The sequence below is a fragment of the Juglans microcarpa x Juglans regia genome, chromosome 2D, assembly GCF_004785595.1.
Source record: "Juglans microcarpa x Juglans regia isolate MS1-56 chromosome 2D, Jm3101_v1.0, whole genome shotgun sequence".
Classification (NCBI taxonomy): Eukaryota; Viridiplantae; Streptophyta; class Magnoliopsida; order Fagales; family Juglandaceae; genus Juglans; species Juglans microcarpa x Juglans regia.
Window position 1 is genome coordinate 27,991,719 of NC_054596.1, and position 11,762 is coordinate 28,003,480.

The following is an 11,762-nucleotide window of genomic DNA, read 5'->3' on the forward strand; positions in this document are numbered from 1 at the left end:
AATTAGTTAAGTTTAACTTATATTGTGGATATCATGACTTAACAGGATGATCCAAGTATATTTATGTCATATGCTTATGATACACCTATAAATATCATAATACGTTCATTAATATAATAACTGTATAAATAAAGCATATTTAATGTAATTGACTTTACTATAACAGAAGATCACTCGTCGGAATTATTACAGTTTAATAATAGAATTATAATTGATTGACCTTAATAAATTAACTATAACTTGTATACATATATATAGTATGTATCATAACTGTTTTTGTATAAGTATATGGTATGATTCATAACCTTTTTTGTACAAGTATATAGCATGTATCATGAAATAAGTTGCTACTATTTCTTGTTAATCAAGTGACTCATATAACTGACCTTATATATGACTGTCTCTCGGTTGGAGAGGGCTTTTGAGGAAGAGGAAGTGGCGGAGGTGGTGTGGAAAATGGCTAAGGATAAGGTGCCGGGGCCAGATGGATTCTCTATGGGTTTCTTCCAAGACTGCTGGGATGTTGTAAAGGAAGATATCATGAAAGTGTTTCACGAACTCTTTGAGGCTGAAAAATTTGAGAAAAGTTTAAATACTACTTTCCTTGCATTGATCCCAAAGGTGGGGGAAAACGAGATAATGGAGTATCGTCTCATTAGCTTAGTGGGAGCAGTTTACAAGATCATTTCCAAAGTGCTTGCCAACCGACTTAGTGAGGTGATGGGGAAGATTGTCATCAAGCCCCAGAATGCATTTGTTAAAGGTAGACAAATTCTCGATGCGGTTCTTATTGCCAATGAATGTCTGGACAGTAGAATTAAGGCAGGCTCAGTAAAGATCATATGCAAGTTAAACATGGAGAAGGCGTATGATCATGTAAACTAGGATTTTCTTCTCTATCTTTTTGGGAGATGTGGTTTTGGTGAGAGGTGGCAGTCATGGATCCGATGGTGTATATCAACGGCCAAATTCTCTGTGTTGATAAATGGCAGCCCTGAGAGTTTCTTCCATAGTACGCGAAGCTTAAGACAAGGAGATCCGTTGTCGCCTTTATTGTTTGTTATTGTGATGAAAGGATTAGGCAGGATGATCTCGACCTTGACCCATCATGGCCTAGTGGAAGGATTCTCGGTTGGAAACCCGGATAGGGGCATCATTAACATATCTCATTTATTGTTTGCAGATGATACGCTTGTATTTTGTGGTCCAGATCGGAATCAGGTATGGGCTTTGAAGGCATTGCTTTTGTGTTTTGAAGCAATGCCTGGTTTAAAAGTGAATTTTGATAAGTCTGAATTGGTGCCAATCGGCATGGTGTCTAATGCACGGCAGCTGGCTCATGCATTGGGTTGTAAGGTCACCTCTCTACCTTTGAAATATTTGGGTCTCCCATTGGGGGTCGGTGCAAGGACGTCTGCTATATGGGAATCAGTGATTGAGAAGATAGAGAAGAGATTGGCGTGTTGGAAGAGAATGTACCTGTCACAAGGTGATAGGCTTACCTTGATAAAGAGTACACTCTCTAACTTACCTACTTATTTTTTATCACATTTTCCTATACCTGCAAGCGTGGCAAGCCAGATTGAGAAACTCCAACGGGACTTCCTGTGGGGTGGTTTGGGGGAGGAGTTTAAATTTCACCTGGTCAAGTGGGAAACGGAATGTCGTCCAGTATCCAATGGTGGTTTGGGTATTAGAAATGTGAGGACTTTCAACCGGGCGTTACTCGGTAAATGGTTGTGGAGATACAATAAAGAACCGGAAGCCTTATGGAGAGGGGTGATCGGGTGCAAATATGGCGATATATGGGGGGGATGGTGCACTAAAGAAGTTAGAGGAACTGATAGAGTGGGGTTGTGGAAACATATTAGAAGAGGATAGATGGTCTTTCTTCGTCACACTCATCTTTTGTTGGGCAATGGATCTAGGATTAAATTTTGGAAAGATACTTGGTGCGGAGATAATACTCTTCAAGATGCATTTCCATCATTATTCCAAATTGCATGTGACAAAGAGGCTTCAATAGCGGAGGTTATGGGAATAGCGGGTGAGCAACTTCATTGAAACATCAGTTTTAGTAGGGTTGCGCAAGACTAGGAGTTAAACAGTTTTACTGATTTCTATAGTCTTTTGTACTCTGTGAAGCCTATTTTACTGATTTCTATAGTCTTCTGTACTTTGTGAAGCCTAGTAACACTCATGAAGATGGATTGTGGTGGGTACTTGCCGAGAAAGGTGATTTTTCAGTTCACTCTTTCTATAAGGCCCTTACCCATGTTCCCAACATTCGGTTCCCTTGGAGGAGGATATGGTGACACAAGGCGCCCCTTAAAGTAGCTTTCTTTGTGTGGATAGCATCTTTAGGCAAAATTCTCACAACTGATAACTTCTTGAGGAAGAGGCAGATTATTATAGCAGATTGGTGTTGTATGTGTAGGGGAGGGGGTTGAGTCGGTGGATCATCTCTTGTTACACTGTGACATAGCATGGGCTTTATGGGATGGGGTTCTGGGTAGAGTTGAGTTGGGTTGGATCATGCCAGAGACCGTGGTGGCAGCCTTGGCTAGCTGGCCAAGTATTGGGTATTGGAGGGATACATCAAATAGCAGCAGTTTGGAAGATGATTCCAATGTGCATCATGTGATGTCTATGGAAGGAACGTAATGAGCGCACATTTTGAGGACAAGGAGAGATCGCTAGAGGAACTTATAGCTTTATTTTATAGCATACTATGTACTTGGTCCAATGCTGTTGATTTCAATGGCATGGCCCTTAATGATTTCCTTGTTTCCATTGCACCCTACTAGCTAGAGTTGTTTACTGTATATACTACTGGGCTAGGCCTATTCTTGGAGTAATATATTTTGTTTTACTTATCAAAAAAATATATATGATATGGTTTCTATTATTCTATACAAATGATAATGTATGTTATGATTTATAACTATCACTTATAACTCGTTAGTTGCATATTAGTTACTTATGTTTTATATGTATAATAATAATTTTTTATGATGATAAATCCCAGAGACCATGCAAATGCAACATGTCTTTTACTCGGTTAAACCCCAAGCCCATGTAATGCATCCCCATCACACAGATCATGTAAATAATCGACTTTTACACTAATGGAACGTGGCCCCTAGAAATGAGTAATGCTAGGTACAAGTCTTAAATATGAAAGTCTAGCACAAGCTTTTGTAAAAAGAAGCCCCACCAGAAAAAGTGGGGTGGGGTCCACTTTTTACATAGGGCCTACGCGAGGCTTGTATATTTGGTGCTTGTACAAATCATTACTCTTACAAAAAATATTTAAATCAATTCAAATAAGAAGTATAAACTAATAATAAAAAATAAACAAATTGAGCTCAAGCTTGAGCTACTCAAATTCAACCTTGACTAGTTTACTTTTTCTTTTTTACTCAAGCTCGAGTCGAGCTTAAACCTAACAAATATTAAAAGAGTCGATTTTGAACAACTAAATATATTAATCCCCGGCAGCGGAAATCATTAATTATCTAATTAAAAAAATCTTTATCGAACTGGAGCACCCTCGTTTGAATTCGCCTACATTCAATACAAATAGAGCCCAATGCTTCACTTTTGTTTTGCTTTTGTTCAGCCCGGTAATCTTAAATGCTTTTTTGTGGTGTTTAGGAAAGAATCCCTTAGCGTTAATTAAAAATTCTACTGCCTCCCGTTGGATCTAAAAAAAAAAAAAAAAATTATACTGTCTCTCCAACGTTATCATATTTTTGGGTTGAGATCTGCAGTGCAGTTTGTGGATTCCCCTGTAACTGGTAGTAATAAATCACTATCATTGCCTTCAAATGTGTCAGAAGCTTTAATATGGTTCGCATAAACAATACATTGGATAATTTAGGTGTCCCGCAAACTTCTGTGAAGTTCAGTTACAATATCATATTATCATAGTACAAAGAGCTAAACAAAATTGGGAAAATTGTCTGCTGGATTCTTGACCATTAAGTAAATTTCTAGCGTGGTCACTTCAAACCAATAAGAATGAAAACACATGATAAAAAAGCATATATTAAGTGAGCTCATAAGTAACACAAACACAAGATAGGTTCGCAATCAACTCAAGGAAGCAAAGTAAAGAAAGTGAGCGAGTGAGAGAATGGGGACTCACAGAGATAGGCAACTCTGGGGTTGTCGGTCTCAATCTCCTTGGCGACGCGGAGAATGGGCACGATGGGAGAGAGGGAAGAGGGCACCACCTCACTGACGTCCTCATCCGGCATCTCGGCCGCTCGAGTCTGTTGCCGAGTCATTCGACGAGAAGGCGGCTTCGTCCCGCTGGAGCTCGCCATTGGGAAAATCTGATCTCCGGCGATCTTCAGCAACGCAAACACTTTCTATTCCCTCGATGAGATCACAGAACTTTAGTAGACGAATTTCGTGGATGCTGCTTGGGTTTGAGTTTGGGTTTGGTAGAGAGTTGTGGAAAGTGGGAATGAAGAGACACATTGCGTCGTTTAGTAGTGGGCAGAGAGAGAGATACTTTGGGAGAAGAGTGGGGCAAGGGATTGCTCTCGGCGGAAGAAAGGAACTAAAGGGCAAAGAGCAAAGGGGAATGAATTACAGGTAAAGTGTTTGTGGTGGTGGCGTGGTGCTGCTACTTTATTTTTGTTTTATGGCTTTTTTCCTTAGCTAGCTTTCCTTCTTTACTTTTCCTTTTCCTTAGTGCACCCATTTTCATATTTAATATAAGAATGCTAGTACCAGGGAGCTGGGAGCTGCCGCTAGCTCTTCTCCTCTTCTTCTTCTATGTTTAAGAAGTGTTTTTTTATAATGTGGTAAATTTTATTTTAAAAACATATTTAAAAGTATTAAAAAAATACATATAAAAAACACAAAAAAAAAAAACACTAAAATAACTAGTGTAGCTCCGAGGAAGTTACCAGTGGTGATTGTAGTACCTTGTTTTTATGTAATCTTTTGAGGAAAATGATACTCTCACTACTGATTTTTACCACTCGATATTATAGTTAGAATTTTTTAATTTCACTTTTTACTTAATGATTAAGAAAGTTTTTTTTTTAATAATATTGTGATTTTTTTATTTTTTAAAAAAATATTTAAAAGTGTTAAAAAATAGACGTAAAAAAAAAACAACAAAACTAAAAAAAACCAATTATGCCTAAAGATAACTCCTAGTGGGAACTGAGAGCGGTGGACATAGCATCGTCCTAAAAAAAGAAACAACTAATCAAACAAATGGTTGGCTGATCATCGGCGAGACTTTTGCTTCTATTTAAAAATAGAATAATTCTACATACAACCATAAAGTATGCAACCGTCACATAATCGGTTTGAAAAAGAGTAGAGTATACTATTAAAAAATTATTTTTTTCATGTAGATCTCATGTTTTATTCACTTTTGTCAAAACAATTGCGCGGCAGTTGCACAATTCACGGTTGTAAATATCTTTTCTCTTAAAAATAATTAATATTTATGTTGTGTTTAGTTGTCAAATGAGTTTAACTCATTTCAAACAAGTTATTAATAGATTCACTACTTTTTTAATTTTTCATAAATAAAAAAAAAATCCATCTCAACCTATTTCATATATTTAAAAACATATCTCAATATATTTACATTCAAACATATTTAAATAGAATATACAAAATACTATTATTTATAGATCAATTCAGATCATCTCAGCATCTAAACCTAGCCTTAAGCTTTTGCATTTAGTTCCATATTGAATTGAGTAGTTTGATTGGAAGCTATAATAAAACATGGGGGAAACTGATTGGAATCCATTACGTTTGGCATACAATTGTGGCAATATAACAATGTCATTTCACATCAATCACGTATGTTCTTATTCAATATAATAATATATGGATACCTCACAGTTATCCTATGAACTTTATGCACATACTAGTTACCACACTACATCACAGACCCTTCTACTAGTTGTATATATGTTATAACTAAGACACCCATGCAGATCGACATGTATTTACCATGTGTTCTCATGCACATTTGGCAAATCGACACGCCTTCACCATAATAGGACAGTTCATATTTCACCTTCACCATACTTACAATGTGTTGTGCCCACTGTGTTAGGTGCTACTACTTCACTCTGCTTTCACGAGTTGACATTCAAAATTAGGGGTGTGCAAAATTCTGAAAATTTCGACTCCGTCCGACTTCCGCTCCGACTCCGACTTCGTCGGAGTCATCAGAATTCGGAGTCGGAATTCGGAGTAGCTCCGAATATCTATTCGGAGTCGGAGTCGGAGTCGGAGCTCCAAGAAGCTCCGATTCCGACTTTGAAATTTTTTTTTACTGTACACTTGCGCTCGAGCGCAAGTCGAGCACACGTTGTATTGAACATTGGCTCGAGCGACATGTCGAGTGGAAGTCGAGCGAACCTCTTCCAGAGAGGTTCGCTCGAGCGACATGTCGAGCGGAAGTCAAGCGAACCTCTCTGAAAGAGTTTCACTCGAGCGCCACGTCGAGCGCACGTCGAGCTCCGATCTTATGTCGGAGCTCCTATAGGAGGTCGGAGCTCCGATAGGAAGTCGGAGCTCCGACCTTCGATCGGAGTCGGAGCTCTAATTTGGCTAAAACGAGCACTCTGACTCCGTCGGAGTCGGAGCCCAGCCCTATTCAAAATACTTATTAACATACTCTACCACATCTCTTTTTATTCCGTCACACCAAAAGTGTTCTTTCAAATCCCGAATCATCTACGTACTTCAAGGATGAGTCATGTAGGGCGTATTGTATGCTTCATTCAGTATTATTTCCTTCCTTTCTACATTTGTTGGGATCACCTTTCGATCTTTATAGCACAACATCCCATCGTCTTAAATCCTAAAATGCATTAGTCCTTTCAGATTTCATTCCTCATTGCCAATGTCAAACTCCTGGACAGGATTCCCACTCACAGCATTTTCTAACTCTTCCTTACATGGGTGGGAAATGTGATAGCCCCAAAGGAAATACAGGAGTCAAGGAATCACATGACAATCTTGGAATAGTAAGGTAAGACAATTGTGGCATCTCGTTCCTCATGAAGGTTTAGACAAGAATCTGTGGTACTAAAGATGCTAGCCAATGGTCAACATCTAAGAGGGAATTGAGATAGGGGTATAATTTTGTAGAAGGAAGTACACATGTAAGATGTTATCTATGAAATCGCATCAGAAATTTTAAGCAAAATACATTGCAGTAACAACGTTAACTATTAAGTACCAAAATACTAAACTTCAGAACAAAAGGGGCATAAGGTGACAGATTGATTACAAGTAGTCGCCCAACTTAATATTATACATTCTAACAGGAAGCACAATATAGCTACAACAGGTACTAGTCTATGTACTTGAGACTCAAGTAGGTTCGACTTTTTTTCCTCAAGAGTCACACCAGGGTCTAGACCTGCATCAAAATCTATGGTTCCGAGAACAAAATGATAGATACTGTGACGCCCCTAGATTTCACTTGGGATTGGACGAACATTTGAAGCATCGGGACATACAATACTAGATTACTTGCCCTCGTTCATGACAGATAAAGATGCAATGTTCCTAATATGCATCTAGCATTATATAATATTTGTAGCGGATAATTTTTTTCTTTTTAGCAATACTATGTACCAAACTAAAGATATCCCAAATACTTAAAACATGATCCATACATACTGACAAGATAAACATCCATGATTACAGTACGGGTCTTAGAAGATTGTAATCACAAAAGCATAGGAGACCGAGCTCCACAATTACAGGCAGAAACTAAAGTATCTACTAGGCTAATTCATCAAGTAGTTCGAACAACTTAGTCAAGGATGCCATAATACTATCTATAAATTGGAACATCAAAACTATGAGCTCCGCATCATGCCGTCACTGTTTAATTAACCATCTCCAGTCGATCAACTTCTGAAGCACCTCCTGATCCTGACACATGAGCTACCATTCTGGAGGAAATAGTAGTTGAGACTACCATGGTGAAATTTGAGTACAAATCTCAACAAATTAACAGAGAACTTTCACATAGGTTAATGATGCATGCATGGCAATAAAGATGTGAATATATAATCAAAGTCATAAATAAGCATAGAATAACTTGACATTTAACATGGCATAAACTTACATGATTTGAACTGATCTAAATAACATGAACTTGACACTTTACATGACATGAACTTGATCTGAATAACATGAACTTGAACTAAAACATGGATGGAACGTGAACTTGAAACCTGACTAAACATAAAATTGAAACATGACTGAACGTGAACTTGAAACATGGCTGAAAGTGAACTTAAAATACATGAACTTAGAATCTTATTCAATAAGAATGATAAATAAAATTGACCATATGGGTGCTATATGGGTCCCCTTAAGTCATGTGTCCCTACCAATTATTGCATCACAACACATGTATCTACACCAGCTATGAGTGCATTAATATACGTACTAGTTCACAAGTATCTACACCTATCGTGGACACGCATTGTACGTGCTAGTTCATAGGTATCTGCACCTACTGTGGACGCACATATTATACGTATCCCGTGTCAAGTATCTGCACTCATACGAGTGCATATAACATGAAAGTGAAATGTCGGTGGCACCATCGGCATTAGTGCTTGTTGCGCTTCAGTGACCAATTAATTAAGCCTCATTCACAATTCGTTGATCTTTACCTTGTCAACCTAGGGAATTTTACACTAGTTTAGACACTGTAGCGTGAACAAATGAGTTCCACTAAAATATTACCCCATCATAGTACTTGGGGTCGTAATAGACGTAAACAGACTTCACACGACTTGAAACGCTGTTCTCGAGATACATAAATTGTGCTCAAGATGAAACGTATCATGAAATGAAAGGACAAAAGCTCTGACGTAACGTGACATGACATGAACATGAACATGAACATGAGAGAGAAGAGTTGACGTACTATGAGACAAAAAATATTTTATAGCATGACATAACATGTAATAGACAACATTTCATAATATGTAACATACGACATTTCATAACATAGCGTAACATGTAATAAAAGATATTACGTGATATGACTTATGTGTAACATATAGTAATACGTGATAGTAATAAGTGATATGACATAGTATGACACATATGATAACATAAGTACATAAACTGTAGTTCCCTTACCCATCACACATACACAATAATTTAATAGTAAATTAAGAGTTAACTTACAGTGATCGTTGCGTTTTACGAGACAAAGCACGAAACACAAGAAACTATAAGTAAGAGTTCTAAATGTTAAAAAATTAATCACTAACAATTAAAAATATGAAGAAATGCTAACTTAGAGTAAAATTATAATTTAACTCTCTACATGTGGAAAAATAATCATTTTATCGCTAATTTAAAGATTTCACATCCTAAATCCAAAAATACCAAAATTTACATTCCTCATGTAAAGTTTGTCTTAAACTCAAATATCAATTAAAAAAAATTAAAACAAACACAACTATGCAAGACATGCTGGGGCTGGAACTTCCAAAGGCCATTTCTCTTTATTTTTTTGTTGCAATTTTATCCAACCTCAAACATATGCTCAAACCAAAATATTACAACAAAGATCCTCCTATCTTAAGCTTAAAAACATGCTTAAGATATCCAATAAAATTATACTTCACATAATCACAAAACTCTTTAATAAAAAGATCCAAACCTTTTTATTAAAATACAACTCTAGAATCTCAAGGTTTGACCTATTTCAAAACATTCCAAGAACTCCAAAAAATCTAAAACTTTCTTCTAACATGTTCATAACACATTTTTAAGAACTAACATGTTTTGAATTAGCACATAAAAGTCACCAAAAATCATAAAACTCACTTGAAGTACTCGGCTCTAACACTTAGCCAAAAACATAATTCTTTTCTAAACTTGTTTCGATTAAACACTTGATCCGAGGCATACCATGATGAGATCTTCAAACCAAAACATCAAGTGGCTTAAAATTGTGTTCTAAAGTCGATCCAAGCATTAAAGTTAAAATCACATGGCTAAAAATAAACCAAAACATGGATCTAGCCGAGATCATCAAACTTTTGACCTAATTGAGTATTCTCTTACATAAAAAATTCATATCTTTGAAACTAACACAAAATCTTCAACCTAACATCCTAAAATATAGATAAAAGGCTTAGGATCATCAAATAAAAATATCAAAACCATTGGAGTAAGATTAAACCACAAAATATCCAAACTTTCTTAAAGCAGAAAGTGTTTTTCCCTCTTCCAGTCTCTAACCGTTTAGATTTAAGAAAATATTTAATCAAAAGCTTTAATCATGCATCTAATGTCCAACAAAAATTCATATAAACATGTTGAAAATTCTCCATAAAAATTTTTGACCAAGATTTGTCCATTATCTGGGTCAAAAACTCCAAAATACAGCACACTATCCAGATTATCATATAGAATAACCTTTCCGAGATTAAAACAACTTTTTACTAATCAAATGACCATGAAATCTAACAAACGAGATATCCACGGAAACTAAAATCAAATATAAACAACGTTTATGAAGGAATCATCGTGAGAAAATGTGGCGCCCCCAACCCCCGTTTGGGATTGGACGGTGGCTAAAACACCAAGACATGTAACACATGGCTGCATACCCATCGTACTTGAGAGATAATATGCAATGCGCCTAGATATATTAGCAGTATGCAATAAATAATGCAGCAGAATATAAATGGTTCGTATGAAACTAGGCAACGCCTAAAACAATTGTCTTAGCACATGGTACCGTAAACTATGCATAACCCATAACATTGCCATCATCAAAAGATTTCATTTCATAAAGTATCCAAAAGGATGAATATGTTCTTTTTCCCAAAATAGGGACCAACCAAAATAATGTTTCACAAAAGTTTAAATTCCTCAAGTTGTATCTTTTCCATAAAAACATCTCAAGTTCCCGTTCTCATCATCACTACGGATCCATCAGGAGTCAGACACCAAAAGACCCCATGTGATTGTTGAGGCTCGGGTGGTAGTAGGCCTAAGTCCTTTGTTGCTTTTGTGTCAGCTGAGGCCTTCGAGGCTCACTCAAGAAAGGTAGACAACTGGTCTAGGTTCCACCAAATATTTAAATTTTTGGATGGGCAAGTGATCGTAGCATCAATCTCAGTCTCACTAATGCTAGCTAAAATTTTCCTGAGAAGCGAGGCCGTGTACTTTAATACTTCTGCAGTATAGTTGTGACGAGTCTGCACAATATACTTGTCCTCTATCACGGATTTGTCTAGGTTCATATTTCTATGGAGTCCAGGGCACCAATTACAACTTCTACCATTCCGGTTAGGGAATGGTAGTGAAAACTACTACAATGAGATTTCGAGAAATCTTAGCAAGCAAGCACACAACATATAATGATTAACATAAGCATACAAGTGGCAAACCGTGGAATGCATGTGTAAACATGTACTTGACATATGACGTGACTAGAAACTTGATTTATACACTTGACATTTTTCGAAAGACATGTAACAAAATTCTTTGACTTTTTGGAAAACATACTTTTTTTATCATTTCATATATTGTTAATCATGTGATCCAGAACATATCATGTTGTATCATATAATATCATATCTTGTTAATTATGTAGGCCCATTGCCTTGTTCTTATAACACATGTGGATACATCACGACTCCCCTATGCACCTCATGTTCCTGCTAGTTACCGCAGCACCAATGGTCCGTATATCATGGTGAATACGTCTTAAACAT

General features: G+C 36.8%; 1 protein-coding gene across 1 annotated transcript in view; it reads right to left on the minus strand.

The window, feature by feature from the left end:
* Window positions 1–4,632, minus strand: part of LOC121249838 (callose synthase 7) — a 33,755-nt gene extending 29,123 nt beyond the window's left edge. The window contains exon 1 of the mRNA XM_041148651.1: window positions 4,151–4,632. Coding sequence (XP_041004585.1) covers window positions 4,151–4,331 — 181 coding nt within the window. The 5' untranslated portion in view covers window positions 4,332–4,632. The remainder of the gene's footprint in view (window positions 1–4,150) is intronic.
* Between the last annotated feature and the right edge of the window lie 7,130 nt (window positions 4,633–11,762).